Below are 27,846 nucleotides of genomic sequence, written 5' to 3'. Positions count from 1 at the left end.
CATGTTTCAGACACAGGATTAAAAATCACCACTCTTTCTGGGTCTTTCTCTTGCCAAATTGTTTGCACAGGTGTGCACATACACATGTACACAAGTACAGTCTCTCTCTCTCTGTCCCCCCCCCCCACAGGCTGAGAGTGACAACCCCAGACAAAAGGCACACCGTGGCCCTACACCGTGACCGCAGAAACAGGCGAGGGGCGCGCACACACAGCCTCTCTCTCTCTCTCCCCTGTCTCCCTTCCGCTCCCTCCTCCCCCTTCCCCCTCAAGGACTCCGGGGCGCTCAATGTCAGGCGGAGGGAAGCGGGCGGCCGGGCAGAGCGCGGTGCGGCGTTGCCGCCAGCAGAGGGCAGGCGAAGGGAGCGGTGCGAGCGCCGCGGCTTCCCTGCCTCCGTCCCCGGCGTGTCAGTGCCGGCTGGGCTCGCAATGCCAGGAGCAGCAGCGGGGCTGAGCTGCTGAAGGGCACCGGCGGCGGCTGCAGGGAGGAAGGCGGCCGGCCCGCTGGCTGCGCTGCCCCGGACTCCCAGGGCCGCAGGAGGCCGGGCCAGGCTGGAGAGCGCTGCCCCCGCAGCATGGAGGTGGGCAAGCCGAGCTCGTCGCCCGGCAGCCGGGACGATGGCAGCGCCAACGCCTTGCAGGCGAAGCCGGCGGAGAAGGCGCTGGGCAGCCCGGGCGGCGGGAAGGAGCACGGCAACTCGGTGTGCTTCAAAGTGGACGGCGGCCGCGGCGGCGGCGAGGAGCGCGGGGTGGGCTTGGAGGAGGCCGAGGGCTCCGGGCGGCAGTACGGCTTCATGCAGCGCCAGTTCACCTCCATGCTGCAGCCCGGGGTCAACAAATTCTCCCTCCGCATGTTCGGCAGCCAGAAGGCGGTGGAGAAGGAGCAGGAAAGGGTTAAAACTGCGGGGTTCTGGATCATACACCCCTACAGCGACTTCAGGTGAGTGCGCCCCCCCCCCCTCCCGGGAAGAGCTGCCCCGGGGCGAGGGCCGGCGGCGGCTCACAGGTGCCTTCTGCAGGCAGGGACCCCCGCCCCTCCGCTTCAGCGTGGCGCCCCCCCCGAAAAAGAAAGGGGCCCCCCTCTCCAGGCAGCGTGCTGGACAAACTTTGGCAAATAAAGTGCAGCCAGTCGTGCAGAGCGCCGCCGTTTGCAGCTTTGCGCCCCCGGGCACGCTGCCAGTCCCCCATTGTGGGCACGCTGCAGCGTGTCTCATGGCCGTGCGCTGGGGACTGTCTCTGGGCGGAAAGGCGTTCGGGGGCGGTGGGAAGGGGCTGCCTGCGGGCAGGCGGCGTGGTCCCGTGTGTGGAGTGTGGCTCTGGGTGCGTGCCCACCACGCGCACGCCTCGGGGTAGCCAGGCGTGGCAGCTGGCATCTCTTGTCTTCTTCATATGCCTTATGAACCCAGTGCCATGGCCAGCAACGAAAGCCCCCCAGGCTGTGAAGGGCAGGACCTGAAACCCAGAGCTGGGTTCCGAGTCGTGGGGGGTGAGGGGGGGGAGTGCTTCCAGCAAACGGCCGACGACCTTGGCTACGAGTCTGTGATTAAAACTTTTGGGGGGGGGGAGGTTGTCTCTTCCGGTCCCAAATCTATGTAATGCAGCTTCACGGGGAGAAGGAGGAAACAGGCAAGGCAGAGAGGAAAAGCTCAAGACGAGATTTGGTGCGAAAACAGCCAAGCTGGAGGGTACTTTTTGCCAGTGGGTTCATTGTGTGAAGGTTGCAAACACTTGAGACAGACATCCCTTGACCTGTTATTTTAGAGCGAGAACTCGCTGGTCCAGCTTTGCCATTTGATGCTGAACGCACGGCGTGAGCTCTTCAGAAATATTTAAAGATTATATATTCATGTGACTAAAATGCATGGATTTGAACTAGGTGGACTGAGGGGGAATGGAGATTTTCTTAATGATTTTTTTTTTTTGGACAGAAAGAGATTTGTTCCTATTTAATTTACCTGGAGCTTGCAAGTCATCTAGCGAGCGCTCCCACTTTGAACTATAACGTTGTGTGCTAGGGAGAAGGAAAACACGTAGAATTTCTACCCGGTCCCTAAGTGGGAGCTAGCCGTGGTGCTGAATGATATGGTTTCTGAAAATCTCGGGCCAATGCTAAGTATAACCTTGGAATCTCTGCCCTTGTGTTTCCTGGAATATGAAGTATGTCAATGTCCATATATACCGTAGAAAATATAATTGTGCCTTTCTTAGTCCTTTAAATGCCTAAGAAAGGGCACAAGAGATGCTGAAGAAGCAGGCAATGTTAAGAATCGATGACCGTTTCATTTTAATCCATTAATAGTTGGTTTGAAAGCATTTCCAAATTCATGAGGTCTGTCAGGTAATATAAAGCTAAAAAGGTTCGGTAGTATCCTCAGAGTAGGGGAAAATGACCTTGCCCAAATCAGAAAATGCTTATTTTGTTTTGCATAGTGCTACATTATTGTACTATGCCAGGAATATATTGGAGCTCATGCTTCAAAGGAACTCAGAAATCACCTATTTATTTCTATTTTTTCAAATACTATACAAAATTTGCTTATGATTTAAGTATATTATAGACTTTAACTGCACATATATTTTTCCAGAAATAAAATAAAATAAAATTAGAGTGCAATATGACTTTTTATAGTTAAAACAGTAAATGCAATATTCAATTAGAATGTTAATATCAACATATTTTGATTGGCTATAAAACATAAAAATACACAATTAACATAAAATATATTTTCAAAAGGTACAACAATAAACATATAGGGAGAACTGTATTTATATTAAAAATCAATCTTGTGAAGAATTAGTTGTTTTACTACATAGTAAGAATTGGTTGGAAGCCTTTGTAAAATTTATTAATCACAATTATAGTAGTACTTTCTGAAATAATAAATGTGCTTAAAAGGGTTGATAGTGTAAGTAAGCAATTCATCAGTCTCTTCATATACATAGAATAGTGAGTGAATGTCATAGAAAGGGATACACCTGTTTAAATCAAATAATTGCACTGTTCTGTTAAAGAAAGAAGTAGGTTAAATAGTACATTTTTCAAAAGAAATGAAAGAGAGATTCTTATTAAATCCTTGGTTCCAAAGGGACTATTTGCAGTGTGATGTATCACTCAATGGGATGTACTGGAACCTTGCATTCAAGCCCAAGTAAAGGTCAGCACAGCTATGAGAGGAGCAGAGCAGTCACTAAATTGTGACTCTCAGAGTCACGCTTCAATCCCTGCTTTCTCCTTGATCCCTAGGGGAAGTAAACTGTATTAGCTCTTTTCTTGGAATATTTTTTTCCCCTTTCCATGCTAGCTCAGCTGCACTGGCAGGTGCATGGGGAGAGGAGAGTAGGAAGACAAGCTCTGCCTATTCCCCACTTGTCCACCCACACCCTTCCTGCCTAGGAAGGGAATGTAGCAGCCTTCACAGGGTCTGGTGATGTGGATAGCATGCACAAGCAATTAAGGAGGTTCATTATGCCCCCTTGTTTCCCTGCATGGGTGGGCAGCCAGGCTCACAGTTCAAACTTGAGTGAGTAATGGTAACAGAGTCTTGAATTTTGGACAAGTGTAGAACATGAGTAACTTTACTCATGTGAGTATTTCCATTAAAATCAAGTGGACTACACCTGTGATTAAAGTTATTCAGGAGTATGTAGTTGCAGAATTGGACTCTTAAATGATATATACAGTAAAATAATATTTTATGTGATATTAATTTATTAATGAAATAGATTTCTGCCTTACAAGTGAAACATTTTATGCTGATAGACTCAGATGAAGTAGATCAGTGCTTCTCAAGCTATCTGATGTGGGGGACCGGCATTTTTTTCCCACAATGTGCGCGCAGACCGGCAGCCGATGGCTCGCAGACTGGCAGCGGTCCGCGGACCACCACTTTGAGTAGCACTGAAGTAGATAACACATATACTAAAGGTATTCTAACACACAGTAAGGACTGAATCTTTTCAATTTTTTTTTCAATGAGAGCAGATAGTGCTTCACCCGTGGCAGTACTGGGTCTGATATGTGCTTGAACTAGTTGTATCTTGCAAATAACATGAATAAATAAATAAATGGGATGGGTGGGAGATAAGTGTACTTCATTAGGTCAAAAATTACATGTAATCATTCATACAAATTAGTTCCACAGTTTCTTTTAAAAAGTCCTAGTGGTTTTAAGGCCAGTTTGATACATGGTTTTTGTACCGGTATGATTGCTTCAGTTAGAGGTGTGATTTTTATTGGAATAGATATACTGGTACAACTGCCTTAGTGTGAATGCAGTTATACATGTAAAAAAGGGGCCATATACAGGTATAGCTTATTTCCCCTCCTATACAGGAAATAGATATACCAATATATAGACCTTCATACCAATATAACTGCATCTCCATTAGGATGGTTGCACCACTTTAACTCTACAACTCTTGTGTATAGGCAAGGCCTAAGGGTATCTTGGACCCATAATTGCACTATGAATGCCTGTTACACTAGCATTTTAATATGGTATATAAAATCATTTTTATTCATTCTTCTCCTACTTTAAGTGCCTCTTCACATTTGCATTTTGCTATCAAGATAATATAAAAAGTAAATATTTGACAGCATCAGACTGGAAAGACACTGAGTAATATAGCTCCTAAAATAGTAAAATTATTATTAACTAATTCCGTCACCAATACAAAAGGCACAGATGCTTTTTAAATGTCTCTGTACAAAAGAAAGTTGGGCATCAAGTGTAAATTATAAAAACATAAGAATATCATGTTAACTGTGTCAAATGTGGGCAATTTTTGACATGGATTGTTGTAAGTTTGTGTTGTTTTCCCCCGCTGCTGAAAATTTTCAGTGCATGAAACATTCTTTTTTGCTTTAGATCAAATATTGATAAAATTCCCCTTAAAATACACTATGGGCTTTTGTGTAAGATTACCTACTGTACAATATTTTGTTGTGTGGATGTCATGGCTTTTAAATTCCTTCATTCCCTTCCCTGACCTTTTTTATTTTTATTTTTTAATGGTATGAACAGTAGTGTGGAAAGTTCATTGCATGATATGTAAAAACTCAGTAATTTGATTCAGTTGCTAAAGTGTTGCTGTGTTTAGCACCATGTTTTCTGGAAGCATTAGCTTGTCTGTGCTGCAGAGAAGACTGTGTTCTCCATCAGATATGTATGCTTTTGGGGAAAGAAGTTCCATAAGTATTACGTAGTTTCCCTGTAAAGGGACCATTTGTTTTCAGTAGTCTCTTGCAAGAGAACAACTCCATCTTCTGGGGTTTAATGTCTAATTAGCAAACCATTATGTAAGCTTTGTACTAAATATATGTCAGAAACTCTGTAGAATGCCTCCATTTATCTCTTCACAATCTAGCGGTGATTATTGAATCTGTAATCCTGGATAAGATTTCCTTTTGACTGTGATAAACATACTGTTGTAACTCATACAATTGTTTTTGTTACGGGGTGTAAAATGCTGAATGTCTTCTGTGGGGTGTAGAGTGTGCTCAGATCCATTGAAATCAATGGGCTTGCTCACATGTGTAAGGACTACCCATGTAAAAGAGAGTTGCAGTATTGGGCCCTTAATCTATCAAGCATGCTGTGAAATATATCACAAATAAAGAGATATTTGAGTTACTCTGAATGAATCACTTGTTTTTGTATATGTTTTAATCATTTGATCGCATGCTGATTAATGTATTTAATGGTTAACCTTGAAGTAGTGTGACTTATTCATTATCCACTTCCTCTATTAGGGATATTTTATATGTCTGATTTTCAATCGGGTGCTTGCCCCCTAATTACTCAATCCTGCAACACTTAGACACATCAGTAGCCCTATTAGCTTCATTGGGACTGCTCATTTGTGTTAGGGTCTCAGGGTCAAGCCCTATGAAATATTTCTTTTATACATGACAGACTCACAGATCAGCTCACATCTTCATAGAATCTATGCAGTTGTGCATATATTCTATAATATCAGCCAGTATACAGTACATACAAAAGTGAATTAGGAAACAAAAGAGAAAACCTTAAGATTTAGAAGGGTGGATATTCTGCTTTACAAAAATGGCATTCAACTCTTGACAGTTTTAATTGTCAGAATCCCTGTGCTGAAATCTTCTATGTTAGGAGTGCAAATCCTCCTCCTTTTATAATACCTGAAAAAGAAAAAAAATGAAGACAGTTCTAAAACTTCAGCAGAAAACTTCAGGGTTTAGTAAATGGAAAAGGGGTGTGCCAGATTCAAAGCTTAAATACAACTAATAATATACAATGGTGGTATTTATTTATATTGCATCTACCCGGATCCACAAACGTGCCCTAATCCCAGTTTTGGCTCCACTGCAATCCACAGAACTCCTGCCAAACCCTGTAGGCACTCACACTTACTTGATGCCTAAGTTTTCAGAGTAAAAATGTCCTAGGTACCTCTATGTGTCTGACTCTGAGCATGTGTATTGTTGCCTCCCTCTAGGCATTCGGATGCCTATCACCCTTCTAAGTCCTAGAACAATTCACAAACCCAGGGAAGATAAGTATTCAGCCACTTAAATCGTGTATGGGGCCTTATCCTGTATGCATGCTCATCGGCTGCCTACTGGATTGGATCCCATTTAAATCTGCCTATGGAAGGTGGTGGTGCTATTCACTTGATAAACCCATTGTTTCATGTTCTCTGTGTTTGTGTATATAAATCTCTCCTCTGTTTTTTCCACCAAATGCATCCGATGAAGTGAGCTGTAGCTCACGAAAGCTTATGCTCTAATAAATTTGTTAGTCTCTAAGGTGCCACAAGTACTCCTTTTCTTTTTGCGAACACTAGTACTGCAATTCTTATGAACAAAACTTTTATAGAACATGAACTCTTCCTTTTGTGTGCATGAAAATGGAGAAATATAGGATAGTTTGAGTATAAAAAATGTCATTGACTTTTGGCCTTTTGCTTACTATATTCACACAACTTTTGAATTTTTCACTGAGCTCATCCTACTACATTAGCTAACAGCTGACATGACAAAATTGCAGCCTTAACTCAGTACACTGAAGCATTTCATCAATATCAGGGAATACTTCCTGGCAATAAGGTCCACTAAGCTTTGAAATAGTTTCCCAACTGAACTAGCAGATGTTCCATCATTTCAGACATTTCATAGTAGACTGGACAAAGTAATAGGAAGTGTAATGTAGGGTCTAAAACTTTGTCTTCATGGAGGAGGGATGGACTAGATGACACAATAGATGTTTTTCATCTCTGATTTCTATATTTTAATTTGCATAATGCCTCACTGATGGCAGTCACTATATGACTTGTTTGTTTAATGCTCAATTATCAAGTTAGTCATCAATATTTATTTTAGATATCTAAATACCAGTTACAAATACTTTGTTAACATTTAGGTGCATCTATAGTATCCCAAGTGGATGGGGGACATGGTTTCTTGCCCTCAGTCCTCTCACCATTATCAAGCAGAGCTGATCAGACATCCAAGTGAAAGCATGCTTCACTTACTAAGGTCACTTCAGCAGACCCATATCCTCTGTACACCCTAATACTCTGAAGATAGTGTAGAATTAAAATGCATGGTCTCAGCCCAAGCGCATTTCCAGTATTTCACTAGAGTGTTATTGTACTCTCGTATAATAATATATTAATTACATTGCATCTCAGAATTAAAATATGCAATTTTCTATAGCATTTTCTTCTTTTTACGGGCAGGTCAGTATTTCTAATTTACAAACAAATTCTAAGAAAGTTAATTTAGATGCAGCAATATATCTAGTCACAGCCAGAAAAAGAAATCAATACACTTAACAAAAAAAAATCCAAATTCTCATTTTTTCAACCTACTTTCAGTTTAACTTAGAATTTTCCCATAAATTCTGTAGCACCCAAGGAAAGTGCACATCAGTTCTTGATCTTTATAAGAAATGTTCATCTTTTAGTATTCAGCCAGTCTCTGCACATTCTAAACAAATATATGTATGTGTACTGTGTTCACTTGTGCCTCTAGAACCTGGTGCTTCTTGGGCATTTTTGAGTCTTTACAATTTTATGAATGATGATTAATTGTATCATGGTAATTTTTCACCTTTGCTTCCTGTACTATTTGATGATTTGTTTGGACTACAATGATATAAAGTTCTTGATTTTATTTTCTTTTGAAACTTATATGTTGTGAGATCAGCATGATATTTGGAGTTGGACCCAAAGATACAGGTTACATTAGCAAGAGGAAAACTGTTCTGATGAGCCACCAATCACTGTATTTTGCAACCTTTTTGTTGGCCAATTATACTAGGAAGCATTGGCATCCACTTCAGTAGAGCTCTATCCTTGTTTGTCATTTTATAAAGGTATTTCTGGAGTGACCCAATTGGAGGAATTTGAAGCTAGTGTATTGTGTGGTGAATGAATGACATAGTGATTAGACTACAGAACTGAGAACCAAAGTTGTTGGGTTTATTCCTAGCTTCACCCCAACTTACTTTGGCAAATTAAAATGACCTCTAATTTTGAATGTCTCTGTTCTGAGTGTCCAGTGTGAGACAGCTAGGTGTCTCAAGACACTCAGAATTAATACCTACTTACCTAAGAGGAATATTGAATATTGTGAGGCTTAATTAATGTTTGTAAAGTTATTTTCAGAGTCTCAGATGGAAGGCATGATATAAATGCAAAGCATTATTTTTATGAGAAAAATATAAATGTACAAACAATAGTGAAAATTTACTTAGTTTTCTGATGTGTGAATTTCTCAAGCAATGTCCTGTCTCCTTGTGCTTTTACCCGTAAGTGCAAGAGCCCTACCTTTCTATCAATATGAAATTTTTAAGAGAAGAAACTCTTAACCTAGTTTGCACCATTTAATTTTTAACCTTACAGTACAGTGCTTGTTAATTGCTTGAAAGGCCTTTAGCCATCTATTTCCTTGGTTCTTTCCCAGAGGCTTGATTTAATTTTAAAAATTAGAGTATTCAGTTCTAATTATTGGTGGGCTCATTCTAGACATATAGCAAGATATGTTAATAACCAAAAACTGTATCAGCTGGAGTCAATGTCAGTGATACTTCAAGGACACTGTCATTTAGCTTGCACAAAAATTGTATGTGAATAGAGCATTGGTAGTCAGGATCCAGAAATTCAAGCAAGTTGCATGATATTTTGAAATGGACCCTTTCCCCCCCTAGACTGTTAATATTTCTGCTTTTGTTCCTGGTGCAACTTAGGACAAAGCCAAAATAGACCTGTTTTGGAAAAATGTTTACTTCATTTACACAGAAATACTTTCCATCAGTCTGCAGAATACAATAACTTAAGGCCAAATTCTGGTCTCAGTTACACTGGTGAAATTCCCTCAGTGGAGGTTGTAACTGAAAGCAGAATTTGGCCCTTATTGGCCCTTCCACTCTACGTTATTTAGAAATCTTATCCAATGAAGTATGTTTTTCAGTAAATTGTTGATTGATATCCTAACAGATTTCAACACACTGCTGTGTCATATCAACATATTTTCCAAATATTAAAAATATCACAAGTAAGTATATTAAGATAGGTACTTGTTATGCCATGTAGCTTGTTTTGTCTTGAATAGGTAAATGCTGAAATAAGACAAGTTCTTTTGAATATGAGACTAGAAATGGTCAAGGCAGTAAAAGAGTTTAATTATAGACAATTGTCACCCGGCCTCCATGGGTCACAACTGAGAATACCAAATTCAGGACAAACTGCTGAGAAATAGGGCAGATATACCTCAAAATTGGAGATTATTCTCCCAGGAAATATACCAAATCAGCAACAAAAGTAAATTTCTGTTTCACCACACTAGTGAAGTCAGACAGCAGTTTCCTTAAGCATTCCAGTTCTTATGTAACCAACAAAAACACTAGACTTAGAGATGAAAGGTTCTTTAAAACTAATTTAATCAAATAAAAGGTTCTTCTGATCCCAAAGGACCAGCAACACACCCAGGTCAATTTCCAATTCAGATCTTTACCCAAAAATCACGCTGTTGCCAATTCTTTAGTATCTCAAATCTAAAGGGTTATTTATAGAAAGAAAGAAAAAAGAAAGAAAGAAAGAAGAATGAGAGTTAAAATTGGTTATAGGAGTCAAATACATATAATAATTGAAAAGTTCTTGGATCAGGCTTGTAGCAGTGATGGAATAAACTGCTGGCTTAAGTCAAGTCTCTGGTTGCTTCCAAATAATTGGAAGGTCCTCAATTCCTTGGTTAGAATGCGCCCATTAGTATAAATCTATTGTCCAGAGTTTGAGCAGGAAAGAGGCAAAATGGAGATGTTTCCAGTGCCTTTTATAGCTTCTCCCATGTGGAGGGAAACCCATTGTTCGCACTGTGGAAAACTACAGCAACAAGATGGTGTTTGGAGTCACAAGAGCACGTCATGTGCCCATGCCTGATTCCGCTTAGTCATAGTAGAAACCATTACCTATACTTCAAATAGCATGTTCACAGGAAAGTCCATTCAGGGTGCCTTCCATTGTGAGTTAAATGTTCTTTTGATGGGCCGCACAATTTGAATAGTTGTTCCAAGAGGTTCTGGCTAATTACTTTGTGGGCATTATCCCAGGAGCAAACATTTAGAAATACAGGTATAGAGCCAATACTCATAACTTCTAATACAAAAATGATACGTGTATACAAATAGCATAATTATATTCAGCAAAGCATAACCTTTCCATAGACATCTTCCTTGACCTTTGAACAAGATTTGTTGCAATTATATAACAGTGGTAGCAACAATGATCTACATGGTTATAGTTTATCGATAATGTCACAACAATTATAAAGTTAAGTTTGATAGTGTTTGGAATGAATCTGTTTTTTGAAATTTTCTCCTTTTTATCTATCAAAAGAGGAAAACTGGAAAGCAAGCATTGCAAATATCCTTTAACAACATGATACTAAATACCATGGACCAATTTCTGCTTTCAGTTACACATGTACAACCTTATTGAAGACAAACCAATTTAAATAAAAATGTGGCTTGTTGCTTTTTGAGTGTTTTGTCTTTTTTTAGTATGACTTTAGCCTCCAATCCTGCCAAAATGTATTCCTATGCTTAATTTAAAGCATGCAAATAGTCCCACGAGAGTTAAGCATGCCTGTGTTTGCAGGACTGGGGCCTGAATCTCAAATCATGTACATAATATACTGATGACTTGCAGATTTGCTTCTATCACCATAGTAAAGAGTTTGTCAATCTTCGAGTACTGACACTATCTCTGGATTTCAGAGGCTTTTTGATGACACTCTCCCGCCTCCCAAACCAATTAAAATCCACAAAAGAGCCTCTCTATGCTTGTATGACTGGCTGTTTTCAATGGAAATCAGGAGCCTAAATACTTTTGTGTATTGAGACGATAGACAAGTGACCTAAAGAAAGTTAGAGTAGTCAGAGTTGTGGGCAATATGAGGAGATTTTGCAGTAATAAACATAAAATCCTACTCCAAGGAGAAGAAATAAAGGGAACAGATAGAAAATTTCAGTACCTGGGAAGATAATGGAACAATAATTAAGCAATCAATTTCCAAACACCAAGAATATAATAAAGTGATAAGTAACAGTGAGCATGGATTTGTCAAGAACAAATCATGTCAAACCAACCTAATAGCTTTCTTTGACAGGGTAACAAGCCTTGTGGATAGTGGGGAAGTGGTAGATTGGTATATCTTGACTTTTAGTAAGACTTTTGATACTGTCTCTCTTGACCTTTTAATAAACAAACTAGGAAATACAATTTAAATGGAGCTAAGATGGGTGCATAACTGATTGGAAAATCATTCCCAGAGAGTAGTTATCAGTGGTTCACAGTCAAGCTGGAAGGGCATATCAAGGGGGGGCCCTGCAGGGATCAGTTCTGGGTACTGTTCTGTTCAATATCTTCATCAACGATGTAGATAATGGCACTTATTCACTTATAAAGTTTGTGGATGATACCAAGTGGGGAGGAGTTGCAAGTGCTTTGGAGGACAGGATTAAAATTTAAATGATCTGGACAAACTGGGGAAATGGTCTGAAGTAAACAGGATGAAATTCAATAAGAACAAATGCAAAGTACTCCACTTAGGAAGGAACAATCAGTTCCATATATACACGATGGGAAATGACTGCCTAGGAAGGAGTACTGCAGAAAGGGATCTGGGGGTCATAGTGGATCACAATCTAAATATGAGTCAGCAGTTTACACTATTTAAAAAAAAGAAAAGAAAAAGAAGCAAACATCATTCTGGGATGTATTAGCAGGAAGGTTATAAACAAGACATGAGAAGTAATTCTTCTGCTGTACTCCGCACTGATTTGGCCTCAACTGGAATATTGTGTCCACCTCTAGGTGTCACATTTCCAGAAAGATATGGACAAATTGGAGAAAGTGCAGAGAAGAGCAACAAAAATAATAACAGGTCTAGAAAACATGACCTATGAGGGAAGAGTAAAAAAATTGGGTTCGTTTAGCCTGGAGAAGAGAAGACAGGGGGAACATAACAGTTTTCAAGTACATAAAAGTTTATGAGGGGGAGAGAGAAAAATTATTCTCCTTAGCCTTTGAAGATAGGACAGAAGGTGTTGGTAGGAGGCCATGGGGAAGTAGCCCAGGGAGTTGTAGCTGTCACACAGGTATTACATGAAATACTGTAGACAGCTGTGATCCACAGGGCCCTGGACTGGAACCCGGAGTAGAGGGCGGGCCCAGGCTCCCCCCAACTCCCTATTGGATACAGGAGGAGTTGACCTGGACTGTGGGTCCCACGAGAGGGGAAGGTCCCTGGCCTGTCCCCCGACTCACTAGGTGAACCAGCAGAGACTGTGGGGATTGTTCTCCTTCCTTTCCCCCATGCTGACCCATGATGAGCTTAGCGGAGTGAATGCCAGGTTTGAGCCACTAGCAAAAGTGGCCAAACTGAGAGCTGCCGTGAATCTCTGAGGCAAGCAAATCCGACAATAAGTGCAGGACCCACCATGACAGAGGAGGAACTTTGTCACAGTACATAAGAGGTTGTTACAAGGAGGAGGGAGAAAAATTATTTTCCTGAACCTCTGAGGATAGGACAAGAAGCAATGGGCTTAAATTGCGGCAAGAGTGGTTTAGGTTGGACATTAGGGAAAACTTCCTAACTGTCAGGGTGGTTAAGCACTGGAATAAATTGCTCAGGGAGGTTGTGAAATCTCCATCATTGAAGGTTTTTAAGAGCAGGCTTGACAATACTAGAAAATACTTAGTCCTGCCATGGGTGCAGGGGACTGGACTAGATGAACTCTCAAGGTCCCTTCCAGTCCTGTGAGTCTATGATTCTGTGAAGATGAGGGGAACCCCAGAGTGTCAGTCATTCTCCTCGTCATCTTCATGGTCCTAATTGTGACCAGTGGGTGTCACCTGGTATGTTCCAAAGCACACAGGATGAGATACAGCTTTTATAATGGTACACTGATGACCACTGGGGTCCATACATCTTTATGAAGATTTCAACCCCTTTTCCTTATCTACACTTCCACACCCAACTAAACTTAGGGTGCATCCGATGAAGTGAGCTGTAGCTCATGAAAGCTTATGCTCAAATAAATTTGTTAGTCTTTAAGGTGCCACCAGTACTCCTTTTCTTTTTGCGAATACAGACTAACACGGCTGCTACTCTGAAACCTGCCACTTTTTATAGGCTAACTTGTTAGTTCCCCTTATATTTATTAATATTTACTTTATTCAACCACCATAAAGACATGGTTAGCATATTATAATACCCTATGTCTGCAAAAATCCCCCAAATACTCTAACTGGCTTTAACTGGTACATTATAGAACATAGCTCCTAAATACCAGTAGTATAAAACACTTAATGCAGCATTCTGTCTCATGACATCTTGTGATATAAGGTCATTGCTCTCTTGTGACAGCTTACAATCATTCTAGGGTCACTTATTGGGTAGTTGCTTTTGTCAAATCTTTCCTTAGGCCTGGGGTCTTGTTTGGCTAAGCTAAATATCTTACAGAGCTGAGGCCTGTAGACTGTATGTTACAACATTAGTTAATACTTATATTTATGATATAGAGGTGACATATACCTGATAACTTTGTAGCCAAGGATAAAATATATTGTCTAATTGGATGTTCTATTTAATATTGGGTTTCAGCATAAATCCCTGCCTGTCTGTTTGAATTGTTCATAACTGACAGTCTATATACTATATGGATTAAAACAAATTAACATTTCTTCTCTTAAAAACTTAAACCTATATTTCTTAAGGAACATTAACATCTGACTAAAAATGTTTTCCCAAATCTCTCAAATAAAATCTCTTCTGCTGAAAGAAAGATCCATGTTCATTATATTTAGTCAACTGAATTTAAAGTGAACCTGGCTGAAAAGTGAAAATACACTTTAACTCAAGTGTTTTTTTAACCTAGTGAGCTGTAGCTCACGAAAGCTTATGCTCTAATAAATTTGTTAGTCTCTAAGGTGCCACGGGTACTCCTTTTCTTTTTGCGAATACAGACTAACACGGCTGCTACTCTGAAACCTACATTAAGAGACGTTTCCTTCCTGTTTGTCAAAACAATAATAGTTTTAACTGTTAGAAATAATTTTACTTTTACTTTTCATGATTATATTTTCAGATCATAAGTCTGTGACTGAAACTTCTATGAGAGCTAATTCTAGCAGCTTATCAGTGGTTACGGCTATAGGCAACTTTACTTGCAGGGAAACACTTTCCTTTGTCGCCCTTAACCCATACTTTGGATTGAGGATGTGAAGAGCAAGTACCAGTGCTGTGCAAAGTCACTTAACAATAGGAAATACTTTGTCTGAACTCTCAAAGATCAGAAAGAATTTCTGTACTATGACACTTCAAAGTGGATAGTGGAGAATAAAACATTCAACCAAAATATAAACCTTGCTGGTGAAATAGATTGTTAAATAATTCTCTTTATATTTTATTGGGTTTTGATTTTATATATTGATAAATATTTATAGTGGAGCATGTAGTTAATGTTGAACAAGTTTTCATTCTTGAGGAATCTTTTCAGATGTTTAGAACTCTATCAATCTTCTGCTTCCCACCCTGAAAATTGGCATATTTCTTCTCAGCTGTAGAGTGATTTCTTTTTCATTTTGGGGAGGAAAACACAGTTGTGTAATTACACTTTTTTGTGTGACATTATTTTGAATAATTCAGTTGTGTGAATGGGACAGGAGAGAAACAAAGTTTGTCAAGGACATAGCATGTAGGTCAGAAATGTGCCTTTCAGGGTTCAGGTAACATCAGTTTTCATGTAGCCAAATTACAATGGTTTTAAAATGCATTTTGTGCATACACGCTTGTTATAACTAGTGATCTGCCAACTTTCTATGTGAACTGTTAATGCACACATGTACAAGTTGAATGCAAATTTCCTTTTTATAAATGGATCTGGATGTTCTACTGCAAAGATAAATACATTTATATTAAAAAAGTAAATGTCATTTCCATTAATGACATGGACTGTGACTTGTGGCAATACTGATGACAAAGGTATGTGTTGGAAAGAGGCAGAGCTCTGGAGGAGTTCTGCCTTGCTGTATTGGCTATTGTGAATATGCATATGAAATGAGGCAATAGCTCTAGCCTCACTGATTGAATATACTTTTCAGGATACAGCACTTTACTTCTTTCTAGCAAATAGTTGCACACTTATTAAAAATAGCCTGGGAAATTCCATTATTATCTGGTATTGAAGTAGTCTGCAAAGGACCTATTGAGGAATGGAGCTTCAGTGCACTAGGCTCTGCACAGACACATGAAACACTGTTCCTGACCTGAAGAACTTAGTTATTGAGCTTCAGGCTGGTGGACCATGTGGGTTTTGTGCCGATCTACCTGTGTGGAGCTCAGTGAAGCTTCATAGATTCATAGATACTAAGGTCAGAAGGGACCATTATGATCATCTAGTCCGACCTCCTGCACAATGCAGGCCACAGAATCTCACCCACCCACTCCTGCGAGAAACCTTCTCTGAAGCAAAATGGAACAACAAGGGACTGTAATGAACAGCACGAGCCTAAGGAGAAGGAGCAAGGGTAATAATAATATGTTTACATGGTTATACAGGCAAAAAAAAAAGGCACATGTTGATGGCACACCCTCATTTGGAAAGCCTTACATTATAAATATTTAGGCCCCAAGGACTCTAATCCTAAAATTAGGGGAGATATTCCCATTGTATACTTCTGAGATATTGCACCTGCTAAATCCAAACATAAGTCTTGCATCCACAATATTCTGCTTCTCTATGGAATTCAGAGCAGTCTGATTGTAGGAAAACCCCAGTTTGCTATGTAGTCTCAAGTCACACCAACCTGTGCCCAGTTGAGAGATGCAGCCTCTCTGCTTACTGGAGTTGTGAGCCCACTGACAACTTATGTTAGATCAGCCTGGAAGTGCCTTAAAGAAGAAATCATAGATTGAAAATAAATATCATCAAGGACATTGTGCCTTGCTGAAGTGCTCATTATTCCCCATGCTGCCAGACAGTGGAATACTGAAGGGAAAAACAAACCTGAGTAACTTTTTCCCCAAATATGTATGGAATAAGCAGGGTCTCTGCAACAACTAAAATGAGTGACAGTTGAAATGATTTTCAAATAAAATTCAGTTTCCCCCAGGCTAGTTGAATAGGTAGAGAACAAAATGCTACATAGAGCTCATATACTGCTTTGCAATGCAAAACTTTGTAGAAAAATTAAGTAATGCTAATTAATTCTTAATCACTATTGGGTAGGCATGCATTTTAAACTGACTCTTCATCTTAACTAAGATGTCCTGTGGCAATAAATAAACCAACAAAGCTTCAGTAGATTCCAGAGATATCAAAAGCACTATATCATCAGTGAATGTAGAGTAGCGTGACTGTAAGTAAAGAGGTTTAGCAATCTGTAATGGAAGAGATGTAATTAAAAGCAAAATTCATATATTAAAATAAAACAGAAAACACTTTAGTAACAACTATGACTTACCTGGTTTTATATTTTTTTCTATTTAAAATAACTCCTTTCATAACTGAAAAGTCATACAATTTATTTTGTGACTTTCTTATGAAAATTTGACTATGAAATACTTGAACTGCCACTGATTTAGAAGTCAGGCTATTTAGTTTCTGGGTTGATAAATGCATGTAAAATTTAAAAATTGGAATCATTCCTCACAGTGCACATGAATTGAAAATTATGGTTCAAAGGAAGGGAGTTACTGTTATCATCATCCCAGTCTACACTCTTCAGGTTCTTCCGGTCTCCTTGCCCAGCCAGTTCTAGTCTCCCCCCTGAGCTTCATGTCTAAGGGATTGTCTTCACTACTGCGCTACGTCGGCACTAGTGCAGTGCATCGGTGAAGACGTGCTACATTCAAGGGAGAGTACTCTCCCATCGACTTAATTACTCCATCTCAACGAGAGGCAGAAGCTATATCGGTGGAGTGTGATTCCCGCCAACATAGCATGGCGTAAATACCGCTTTAAGTCAATACTCCGCTTAGGTGGATGGTTTTTCAACTCCTGAGTGACATAGGTTACATCGACTTAACCGGTAGTGTAGACAAGCCATAAGTCCCAATCTCTTCCACCACTACAGGCTCTTTGTTGCCAGGCTCCTTGCTTAGCTAGTCCTAGTGCTCCTAGCCCTGCAATCTAATGTTTTTCTTTTTCTCTCCCCTTCTCCCACTCACCACTGTCTCCCCTTTCCCTTCCCCGTGCATCTTGTCCAATCTGTCTACACCACCCTTACTGCTTCCACCTCCACAGTTTATTTTATTCCCTATGTGGTTTTATACCATGCTCATCACCATAGTGTCTGGTCAACATCCAGTAGTGCTTTAGGCAATGAAACTAACATCTGTTATATGTTTGGCTGCTTGTCTCGCTGACCAGCCAGTCCCAGTTCTTCCCTTGCACCCTGACTTTTTGATTCATCTGTTTCCCTTCTCCCTACAATGGTTCCTACTCCCAGTCTCCTTGTTCAGCTGGTCTGTTTCTCCTCCTCCCCCAGCTGCGGGCCAATCTCAGTCCCTCCTCACTCATTTCCCTCCCTGACTCCCAGTCAGTTGTCTGCAGTCTATAACAACCTGCCTCAGAAAAATCCTCCATATTTTTTGGTCCAGAACAATCTCAAACCGATATCTATTGACACAGTGCAGCCAAGAGGATCTGAGCACCATTGTTGCCAGGAAACGTTGGAGATCGATTGGTCATGTGCTTTGGATGGAAACTGATTCCATCACCAGAGTAGCAATAAGATGGACACCTGAAGGCAAGTGAAAACGAGGCCGCTCGAAAACAACATGGCGAAGAGCTGTGGAAGCTGAGCTAAAAAGCCTGGGGCACAGCTGGGGAACCATTGAAAGACTTGCCAGAAACAGACAGGAGTGGAGGAGCTTCGTCACTACCCTAAGCGCCAGAGGCATAAGAGGGACATGATGATGATGACGAATTAACCATTGGAACAATTTACCAAGGGTCACAGTAGATTCTTCATCACTGACCATTTTAAAATCAAGATTGGATATTTTTCTAAAAGGTCTGCTCTAGGAATTATTTTGAGGAAGCTCCATGGCCTGTGCTATACAGGAGGTCAGACTAGATGATCACAATGGTCCCTTTTGGCCTTAGAATCTATGGCCCTATATGCCAGGGGGCAGGTCCATCCAGCCCATCTGTCCTGAGAGAAAGATACACAATACAGAACAAACAGAAGGGTAACTAGAAAATTTTCTAAAGGAAAAATGAATTCTTTCAAAATGAGATAGTCATCAATTTTCTTAATAACTAATCAGATAACTTTATATTTTGTGGAATAAAAAATATTCAGAACTTTGATACAATCCTATAGTCTAGCTTTTTGATCTTATTTTGTTCCTAAACTCTGATTTTGATATAACTTTTTGCTGACATTCAGTGCAAGGAAGAGCATAGTGGTCTGCATAATCACAATGTATAATTAATCCATTTATACATTGGATTGTTCTGGGATGAAATTTCTCCATTCAGCATTCTGGGTTTTGTCTGGTTGGTGTTTGGCTCGGTTAGTTTTAGTTATATAACTACTTCCTATGGCTCTTAAACTTCCAGGTCAATTAGAAGTCAAGCAATGGCTTATTTAGAAGTGAACCATGGACAAATGTGCTTGTGCACATTAAAATGTGCTTGTGCTGTGTGATTATTCTAGTTCTCTTCCAACAGTTTTCAGGATTTCTTGGCGAAATTAATAAATGCTCTCAAAGCAGTTAAATCACTTTCGGAGGTAATTTTATAGAAGTGATTGCAGGGATGGTAATTATGGGCTATAGCACTATTGTATGTGAAAGTAGAACAGCTTTCTCATCTTTGTGGCAGTTCTAGCATGTCCAACAACCCTATTGTTGTATAAACTCAAGATCCTTTGTACTAGTCTTGATAATGGACTGTTAGGCATTTACTCCAATGAGTGTGCACCCTACCAGTAGTGTTATCAAGATGTTACTCAGATTGGAGCCACAAAATTTGTCTGGAAAAAATGGGAAAATTTTGTTTTGCTTTCACTCTTTATTTGCAGTAAGGTTTCAAATGCACCGGAAAGAAATAAGAGTGCATGAAATAGATAGAGAATTACTTGCAAGAGTCTGTTCTGTGTGAATTTTTGCATTTCATTTTAAAGATATTTTGATAATAAAGACTAATCTCTTTTGACTTCTGTTGGAGCAGAGATTTTTAGAATATGGAATCTTTCTGGTTGCTCTATAGTACACTTGTTAGTTGTTTTTAGTCCGTTGTATAATTAGTTACATCATTTGTCTTCTGCCTTTGTATAATGTATTAAATTAATAGGCAGCAAATTTAAAATAAACAAAAGGCAGTACTTCTTCACATAACACATGGTCAACCTGTTTAACTTGTTGCCATGGTATGTTGGGAAGGCCAAAAGTATAACTAGGTTCAAAGAAAGAATTAGATATGTTCTTGGAGGATAGGTCCCACATCACCATGCTCCAGTTGTCCCTACCATCCAACTGCCACAAGTTGGTACTGGATGACAGGAGATGGATTACTCAAAATTTCCCTCTTATGTTCATTCCCTCTGGACCATCTTGCACTGGCCACTGTCATAGCTGGGATCCTGGGTTAGATGGACCATTGATCTGACCCAGTATGGCTGTTCTTATGTTCCTTAAGATGTGGTACTATTGCTTTCCAATTTCTGTCCCCTTTGTTACAAAGCCTACCTTCCCTTGAGTTGTGTCCTGTGGGGAAGTCATGCAGCCTTCTACTTAAAGTCCCAGCCTGAAGCCCTTCCATCCCAATCCCAATGGATGCATGTTCTGTATGGCAGGGTACCAGCCTGACTCCCCATTTCTGCAGTAAACATTAGGGATTTGAGACTGATACACTACAATCAGGGATAACAAGACAATTCAACAGTAGAATATCTAGGGTGGAAAAATCACTTTTGTAGTGGTAATAAGGGTGACCCATTTCAAACAATTGACAAGAAGGTGTGAGTAACAGTAGGGGAAAATTAGTATGGGGAAATTAGTTTTTGTAATGACCCATTCACTCCCAGTCTTTATTCAGGCCTACTTTGATGGTGTCCAGTCTACAAATTAATTCCAGTTCTGCAGTTTCTCGTTGGAGTCTATTTTTGAAGTTTTTTTGTTGAAGAATTGCCACTTTTAAATCTGTTATTGAGTGTCCAGGGAGATTGAAATGTTCTCCTACTGGTTTTTTAATATTATAATTCCTGACGTCAGATTTGTGTCCATTTATTCTTTTGTGTAGAGACTGTCCGGTTTGGCCAATGTACCTGGCAGAGGGGCATTGCTGGCACATGATGGCATATATCACATTGGTAGATGTGCAGGTGAACCAGCCCCTCATGTTGTGGCTGACATAGTTAGGTCCTATGACGGTGTCCTTTGAATCAATATGAGGACAGAGTTGGCAAAGTGTGACAGCTTCAATAGGAGAGATTGAGAACAACCCATATTAGAATATCCCAGTGTCCTGTGTTCCCTAGCCGCCAGGATAAAGGTTATAAGGGAGGCTTCCTTCTTCTCTTCCCTGTCCCCAAGCCATTTTGTGATTATCATCTTACTTTGCTTTTTCATCAAAATGCCCAAAATTGAAAGGAAAATTTTCAAGTTGAATCAAAACAAAATGTTCCATTTTGACATTTCCAAAACTTTTCAGTTTGGTCGAAAATATTAGATGAACTCCACATAAATTCATTCATGGTTTCTGGTTGACCAATGATGCATTTTAGAGTGAATACATTATTTTCCAAAAGTATTTTTCCCAGCTCTCCTATCCATACATTTTAGTATCTTACAAAAGATAGTTTTGTTCAGGTTGAAAAAATGGGTGAAGATTTGGATGTTGTTGTTTGGGTCTTATTTTTGCTTCTGGGTTTACTCTTTTATTCCAGTGCAGTTATGGCATGGACATACTTAGTGTGTTATCTGCTAGATTTTGGGTTTTCATTTGGATGTAAGTCAAGAAAGAACTTCATTAGCTTGCTAAAGCATTCATGATTGATACCAGGCATCAGTACTTTTTATGTAAACATACTGATAGGTTTTGACAGGAAGTCTGCGGACATCTACTGAATCACATATTCACCTTTCAGATATGCCATGGAGAGAATAAACTAATACCTTGTCATAATCCTGCATTTATCCCAGATGCCAATCACTAGTAGGCAGATTGTGTAATGTTTATATAATTATTAGTCTTTGCAGTGATTGTGCATATTTCAAATGGCTAAAAAGAAAGAACTCTCATAGTCTTAATAGAATAAATAAAATACACAGAGAAGATAATATTCTATATGACAGGTTTCAGAGTAGCAGCCGTGTTAGTCTGTATTCGCAAAAAGAAAAGGAGTACTTGTGGCACCTTAGAGACTAACAAATTTATTAGAGCATAAGCTTTCGTGAGCTACAGCTCACTTCATCGGATGCATTTGGTGGAAAAAACAGAGGAGAGATTTATATACACACCTGGTGTGTATGTATATAAATCTCTCCTCTGTTTTTTCCACCAAATGCATCCGATGAAGTGAACTGTAGCTCACGAAAGCTTATGCTCTAATAAATTTGTTAGTCTCTAAGGTGCCACAAGTACTCCTTTTCTTTTTGCGAATATTCTATATGGATCTCATCGTGTAGTCCTCTCTTAGGCAAAGCTGCCACTGATTTGTATATTGCCTACAGTGTGCCAGGTTCTTTACAGACAGATGCAAAGACAAGAACCTGGTCCCAAAGGGCTTACAGCATAGATACTCAACATTAAATTGATGTTTTTTATTTTATAATTACATCAATAATTCTATTTGTTGTTTTTATTTCTTGTAGGTTTTACTGGGACTTAATAATGCTTATAATGATGGTTGGAAATCTTGTCATCATACCAGTTGGAATCACATTCTTTACAGAACAAACTACAATACCATGGATTATTTTCAATGTGGCATCAGACACTGTTTTTCTATTGGACTTGATCATGAATTTTAGAACTGGGACGGTCAATGAAGATAGCTCTGAAATCATATTGGACCCTAAGGTCATCAAAATGAATTACTTAAAAAGCTGGTTTGTGGTTGACTTCATCTCATCAATACCAGTGGATTATATTTTTCTCATTGTAGAAAAAGGGATGGATTCAGAGGTTTACAAGACGGCTAGAGCACTTCGCATTGTGAGATTTACAAAAATCCTCAGCCTGTTACGTTTATTACGACTTTCGAGATTAATTAGATACATACACCAGTGGGAGGAGGTAAGACATATATTTATATATGCATTCACTAAGATTCTATTCCTTTAAAAATGAAGAATTAGAACTCTTTGAAGAGCTATAGATAAACTGGGCATGGAGAATCATGAAATCTATGACTCGGATAAAGGCATTTTCACTGCCCATTTAGATTATTTACACATAAGGGCTAGTTGATGTGCCTGTTTATATGAAGAAGACATACTGGTGTTACCAGTTTCTCTCTATATAGAGAAGTGTAGAGTATATATGGCAGAAGAGTCTGTGTGTGAGCAGGGGCTCGGAATGAGACTCTGTTGTAAAATTCAGGGGTCAGCTGGAATCCTGTCCGGTAAAACTATTTATACTGTACCCATTTGTTTCAAACAATTTAGGGTATGTCTACATGGCATCTGGGAGCGAGCCTCTCAGCTTAGATTGACAGACTTTCATTGGTGGGGCTTGTGCTAGCATGCCAAAAATAGCTGTGTAGGCATTGTAGCTCGGGCTGGAACTTGGGCTCTCAAGTCCACCCCAGCAGTCCCCAGGCTTGAGAGCCTGAGCCACAGCATCTACTCAGTTACTTTTATCTTGCTAGCATGACCCCAGGCAATCCAAATCTGTCAACCTAGGCTGGGAGACTTGTTTCTAGATTCAATCTAGATGCTCACTGTGGTTTGATGCCCATAAAAATCAATAGGACATGCACAGCTAAACTCTTGTGTTAATGCTGAAAGTTTTAACTTTGACTATTTGTTACACTTTCCATCTTATGACAGTGAAAATGGAAAGCATTTCTAATCTATCATGTTTCTTGGAATACAGATGTCTGAAGGCTTGTATGTAGGTTGAATGTTTTGATTACTGACCTGGTTTAAAAATGGTGATTGCCACAATCTTGAGTTAGCTCCTTCTTACCTACCCACTTCCAAAAGTAATACTTTGGGGAATGACCTCATGCTATCTACCAACTTGACAGAGGTTACATTTCCAGAGTTCCAGGAATGAATGGCATTCCCTAGTATTTGGCATGCCAGGAAACATTATCATGGCCAAGAAAAAGTATTTGGGAAGGGTTTCTACACAAATAATTACAAATCAGTTATTTAGTTTCTTGCTTATCTCCATTTTGGAAATTGCAGACCATGAACGTTTTTGTTTTTGTTTTGTTTTGAAGTGTGTGGAGCTGCCAAAAGTAACAGTAAAATATAACTATTGGCTGTTAAGACTTCTCGTGAGTAAGAAACCTGAAGAAGGTTTTGTAACTAAAGAATATTTTTGTGAAATGAATGCTGTAAGATATTATGGTGCCTTTTCCATCTCATATGTTTATCAGCTGTATCCTTTTCAGTGCACTAGATTCTCCTGCTCCTTTAAAAATATAAGGAGTACTTGTGGCACCTTAGAGACTAACAAATTTATTTGAGCATAAGCTTTCGTGAGCTACAGCTCACTTCATCGGATGCATCCGATAAAGTGAGCTGTAGCTCACGAAAGCTTATGCTCAAATAAATTTGTTAGTCTCTAAGGTGCCACAAGTACTCCTTTTCTTTTTGCGAATACAGACTAACATGGCTGCTACTCTGAAATCTTTACAAATATAAACACTAAGTTTGTCCATAATATCCAGCAAACAAATCAGTTTGTGTTAACGGCCTGACCCTGAGAGGTGTAGAATACAGTATAAAACACTTGTTCAAATCAGTGGTGATGGTTGGAAAATAGAAATCCCATGCAGATTGATGAGAATTGCCAATGCTCAGTACCAGTTGGAATTAGTCCCTGAATTTTCTTTTTGAAATCTGCTTATTTTTGCCTTCTAGAATGACATAGTAGGTGATACAGTGTAGTTATTATTTAAATGTTAACAATATACTGTACTCTTATACTCAGTTTAGCTATGGCAAGTGATTAAGAAACTCTTGCAGGCCTCCCATGAACCTCTGCTTTTACCTCTGCTGTGTTTTCTAAAGGGACATCCTTGTGAATTGTTTTCAATGACATTAATTTGGTTCAGATCAAAATGAGTTAATGACATGCTACAAACCATGGTGCCACAAACGAATAGTAAATTTACTAATTTCCAATTTATGAGCAAACACAATATTTTAAAATTAATATAATATAAGTGAGATCTCAAATCCAATATAGGGACATAACGTTTATATTCAGAAAGGTTTCTCTTCCAAAAGGTTTTGTTTCATCTCTGTTGGCCAATAAACTGGCACAAACAACATTCCTACCTACAAAAAAAACCTAATAACAAACAGAGAAATGAGTCCAAAGCAGAGATAATTGAGTAGATGCTCCATCTAGTATACAGTGGGCAGCCATTGAGAATCCCCAGGGCAACGAAGCTCTCCCTTGGGCTGCCACGTCACTCCATCCTTGACTCTACTTGTGAATCCTCAGAAATGTTTTTGGGTTGACAATTTTTGTGCTTGTTGGGTTATAAGCAGTGGTAGTCCATTTCTCTGGGAATTTCTACAATGCCTATCGCTTTGATATCTGAGCACCACTAGGAAGACAGAAAAAGAATCCAAAACAAGCTATTCATATTAGTTTTCAAAAAACAAACATTTTGCTTTTTTTAAAAAGGTCCCAATGACCTTGAAAATGTACAGATGTGTTAACAATGTGGACTAAATCAGAAATTGTCACCATAAGTATTGATGAATACATGAATGAAATTCATCCAATAAAAATATTTCTCTTCCCATTCTATGCTTTTTTGTGACATTTTAGTAAAGTTCCTCATGGATTTTCATACTGTGCTTTCATGTCCTCTAATAGCATATTGCTATTTTAAATTTAGTGGAGTCTTTGACAGTGTTCTACATGATTATCTCAGCTACAGATTATAGACTGTACATTAAGATATGATAACAACTTAAAAGGAAACAAAAATAGTTTAAATGTAGGATGAGCTGTTCTTGAAAGACCATTTGCTGTATGGTCGCCCAGAGTGATCAGTGCTCAGATCTTTGCTGGTATTTATTTACACTGCATTAAGAGCGTGCATGCACATGCCTGACAGAGAACAATTAATTTTGTTGATGATGACACAAAATTAAATCCTGTTTCTCTGTATACAAATTAAAGGATTTGATCCTTTTTTCATATGGGCTGATGTGTGATTTGAAATGTAATTTAGAAAAATCTGAAATACTACATATTTGGATTAAGAATGGTGAATACTAGGCCAAAACCACCAGAAGGGCCATAAGTGATTCCTTATTTTAATAAACTGCCAACAGAATGCGCTCAGGAAAACAGATTTCAGAGTAGCAGCCGTGTTAGTCTGTATTCGCAAAAAGAAAAGGAGTACTTGTGGCACCTTAGAGACTAACAAATTTATTAGAGCATAAGCTTTCGTGAGCTACAGCTCACTTCATCGGATGCATTTGGTGGAAAAAAACCAAATTTTTTTCTACCAAATGCATCCGATGAAGTGAGCTGTAGCTCACGAAAGCTTATGCTCTAATAAATTTTTTTCCACCAAATGCATCCGATGAAGTGAGCTGTAGCTCACGAAAGCTTATGTTCTAATAAATTTGTTAGTCTCTAAGGTGCCACAAGTACTCCTTTTCTTTTCAGGAAAACAGAGTAATAGACAAACAAGCTTGTATAATAACACTTATCCCACTGAGATTCTTTTATAACCTAAATTACAAAAGACAGGTTGGGATTGTTTGGGATATCCCCAGAACTCTAAGATGAATAGGCTGAAACTATAAAAGGATTTTTATTTGATATTTTTCACACAGGTTCACATTCATTTTTACATAATTTAGTATCCAGCTGTCAATAGCCACATTCAGCAATTTTGAGGCAGTAATGTGGGTAGTCTTGAAGATTTCCCTTTAATCATTATGAAAGAATGCAGCTGCAACCTGCAGTATAGTTTATATAAATTCCAACTAGCTGTCATGGGGTGTCTCCTGAGGGTCCTTCAAGATTAAGTACAGGCCACAATACTGCAGGTCTCCTTCACCACCACCACCATGTTATATTTTGTTGTTCCAGTAGGCTGCCACCTCTACTGCTATTTACATATATTTACAAGCTAAGCAAAGCAACCCCCACACACTTTTTTCTGGGGAATAGAATGGGGCTTGAACAGCCAGCTCTGCCTTCTGCCAGCTCTCCCTCTTCCCAGGGCTTCCTTCCTCTCAATTTATATGCTCACAGCTGCTGGGATTTCTTCCCCTTGTAATTAGTCCCTGAGTAGTAGCTCTGCTGTGTTGATTGACCCTTCCAATTAGGTCCCAATTAACCTATATTGGAGGGGATTTGAGTGACAGGATGCTGAGTCAGCTCCTGACTCATCACATGCTGTCACAGGAGCATAATTAATGTTAACCCATGTTAGTAGTTAGACCGGGATGGACAAACCTTTTGGCCAAAGGGCCACATTTGGGTATGGAAATTGTATGGTGGGCCATGAATGCTCATGAAATGGGGGTCGGGATGCGGGAGGGGGTGAGGGCTCTGGCTGGGGTTGCGGGCTCTGGGGTGGGGCCAGAAATGAGAAGTTCAGGATGTGGGAGGGGGTTCTGGGCTGGGGAAGGGAGTTGGGATGTGGGGGAGGGCTCCAGCTGGGGGTATGGGCTCTGGGGTGGGGCTGGGGATGAGGGGTTGGGGGTGCAGGAGGGTGCTCCAGGCTGGGACTGAGGGGTTCAGAGGGCGGGAGTGGGATCAGGGCTGGGGCAGGGGGTTGAGACATGAGAGGGGGTCAGGGATGCAGGCTCCAGGCGATGCTTATTTCAAGCAGCTCCCAGAAGCAGCCGCATGTCCTGCCTCTGGCTCCTATGCAGAGGTGCGGCCAGGCAGCAGGCTCTGCCCCTGCAACTCCCATTGGCTGTTGTTGCTGGCGAATGGGAACTGTGAGGGCGGCGTTTGGGGTGGGGGCAGTGTGTGGAGCCCCCTGGCTGCCCCTAGATGTAGGAGTCAGAGAGGAGACATGCCACTGCTTCCAGAGCCGCACGGAGCCACAGAACGCAGGGAGTGGGGCAAGCCCCCAACCCCGCTCCCCAGTGGGAGCTCAAGGGCCGGATTAAAATGTCTGGAGGGCCGGA

General features: G+C 40.0%; 1 protein-coding gene across 2 annotated transcripts in view; it reads left to right on the top strand.

Moving 5' to 3' along the window:
• The first annotated feature begins 328 nt into the window (after nt 1-328).
• The window catches only part of HCN1 (hyperpolarization activated cyclic nucleotide gated potassium channel 1), a 319,704-nt gene continuing 292,186 nt past the window's right edge, over nt 329-27,846 (top strand). The window contains exons 1-2 of one of the 2 annotated variants that reach the window (XM_043515024.1): nt 329-939; nt 22,369-22,792. In XM_043515024.1, the coding sequence (XP_043370959.1) occupies nt 575-939; nt 22,369-22,792 (789 nt within the window). In that variant the 5' untranslated portion in view covers nt 329-574. The remainder of the gene's footprint in view (nt 940-22,368; nt 22,793-27,846) is intronic. The other variant, XM_038403929.2, reaches the window with a different exon arrangement.

This window comes from Dermochelys coriacea, chromosome 5, assembly GCF_009764565.3.
Source record: "Dermochelys coriacea isolate rDerCor1 chromosome 5, rDerCor1.pri.v4, whole genome shotgun sequence".
Lineage (NCBI taxonomy): Eukaryota > Metazoa > Chordata > Testudines > Dermochelyidae > Dermochelys > Dermochelys coriacea.
This window is presented reverse-complemented; position numbering and strand designations above follow the sequence as displayed.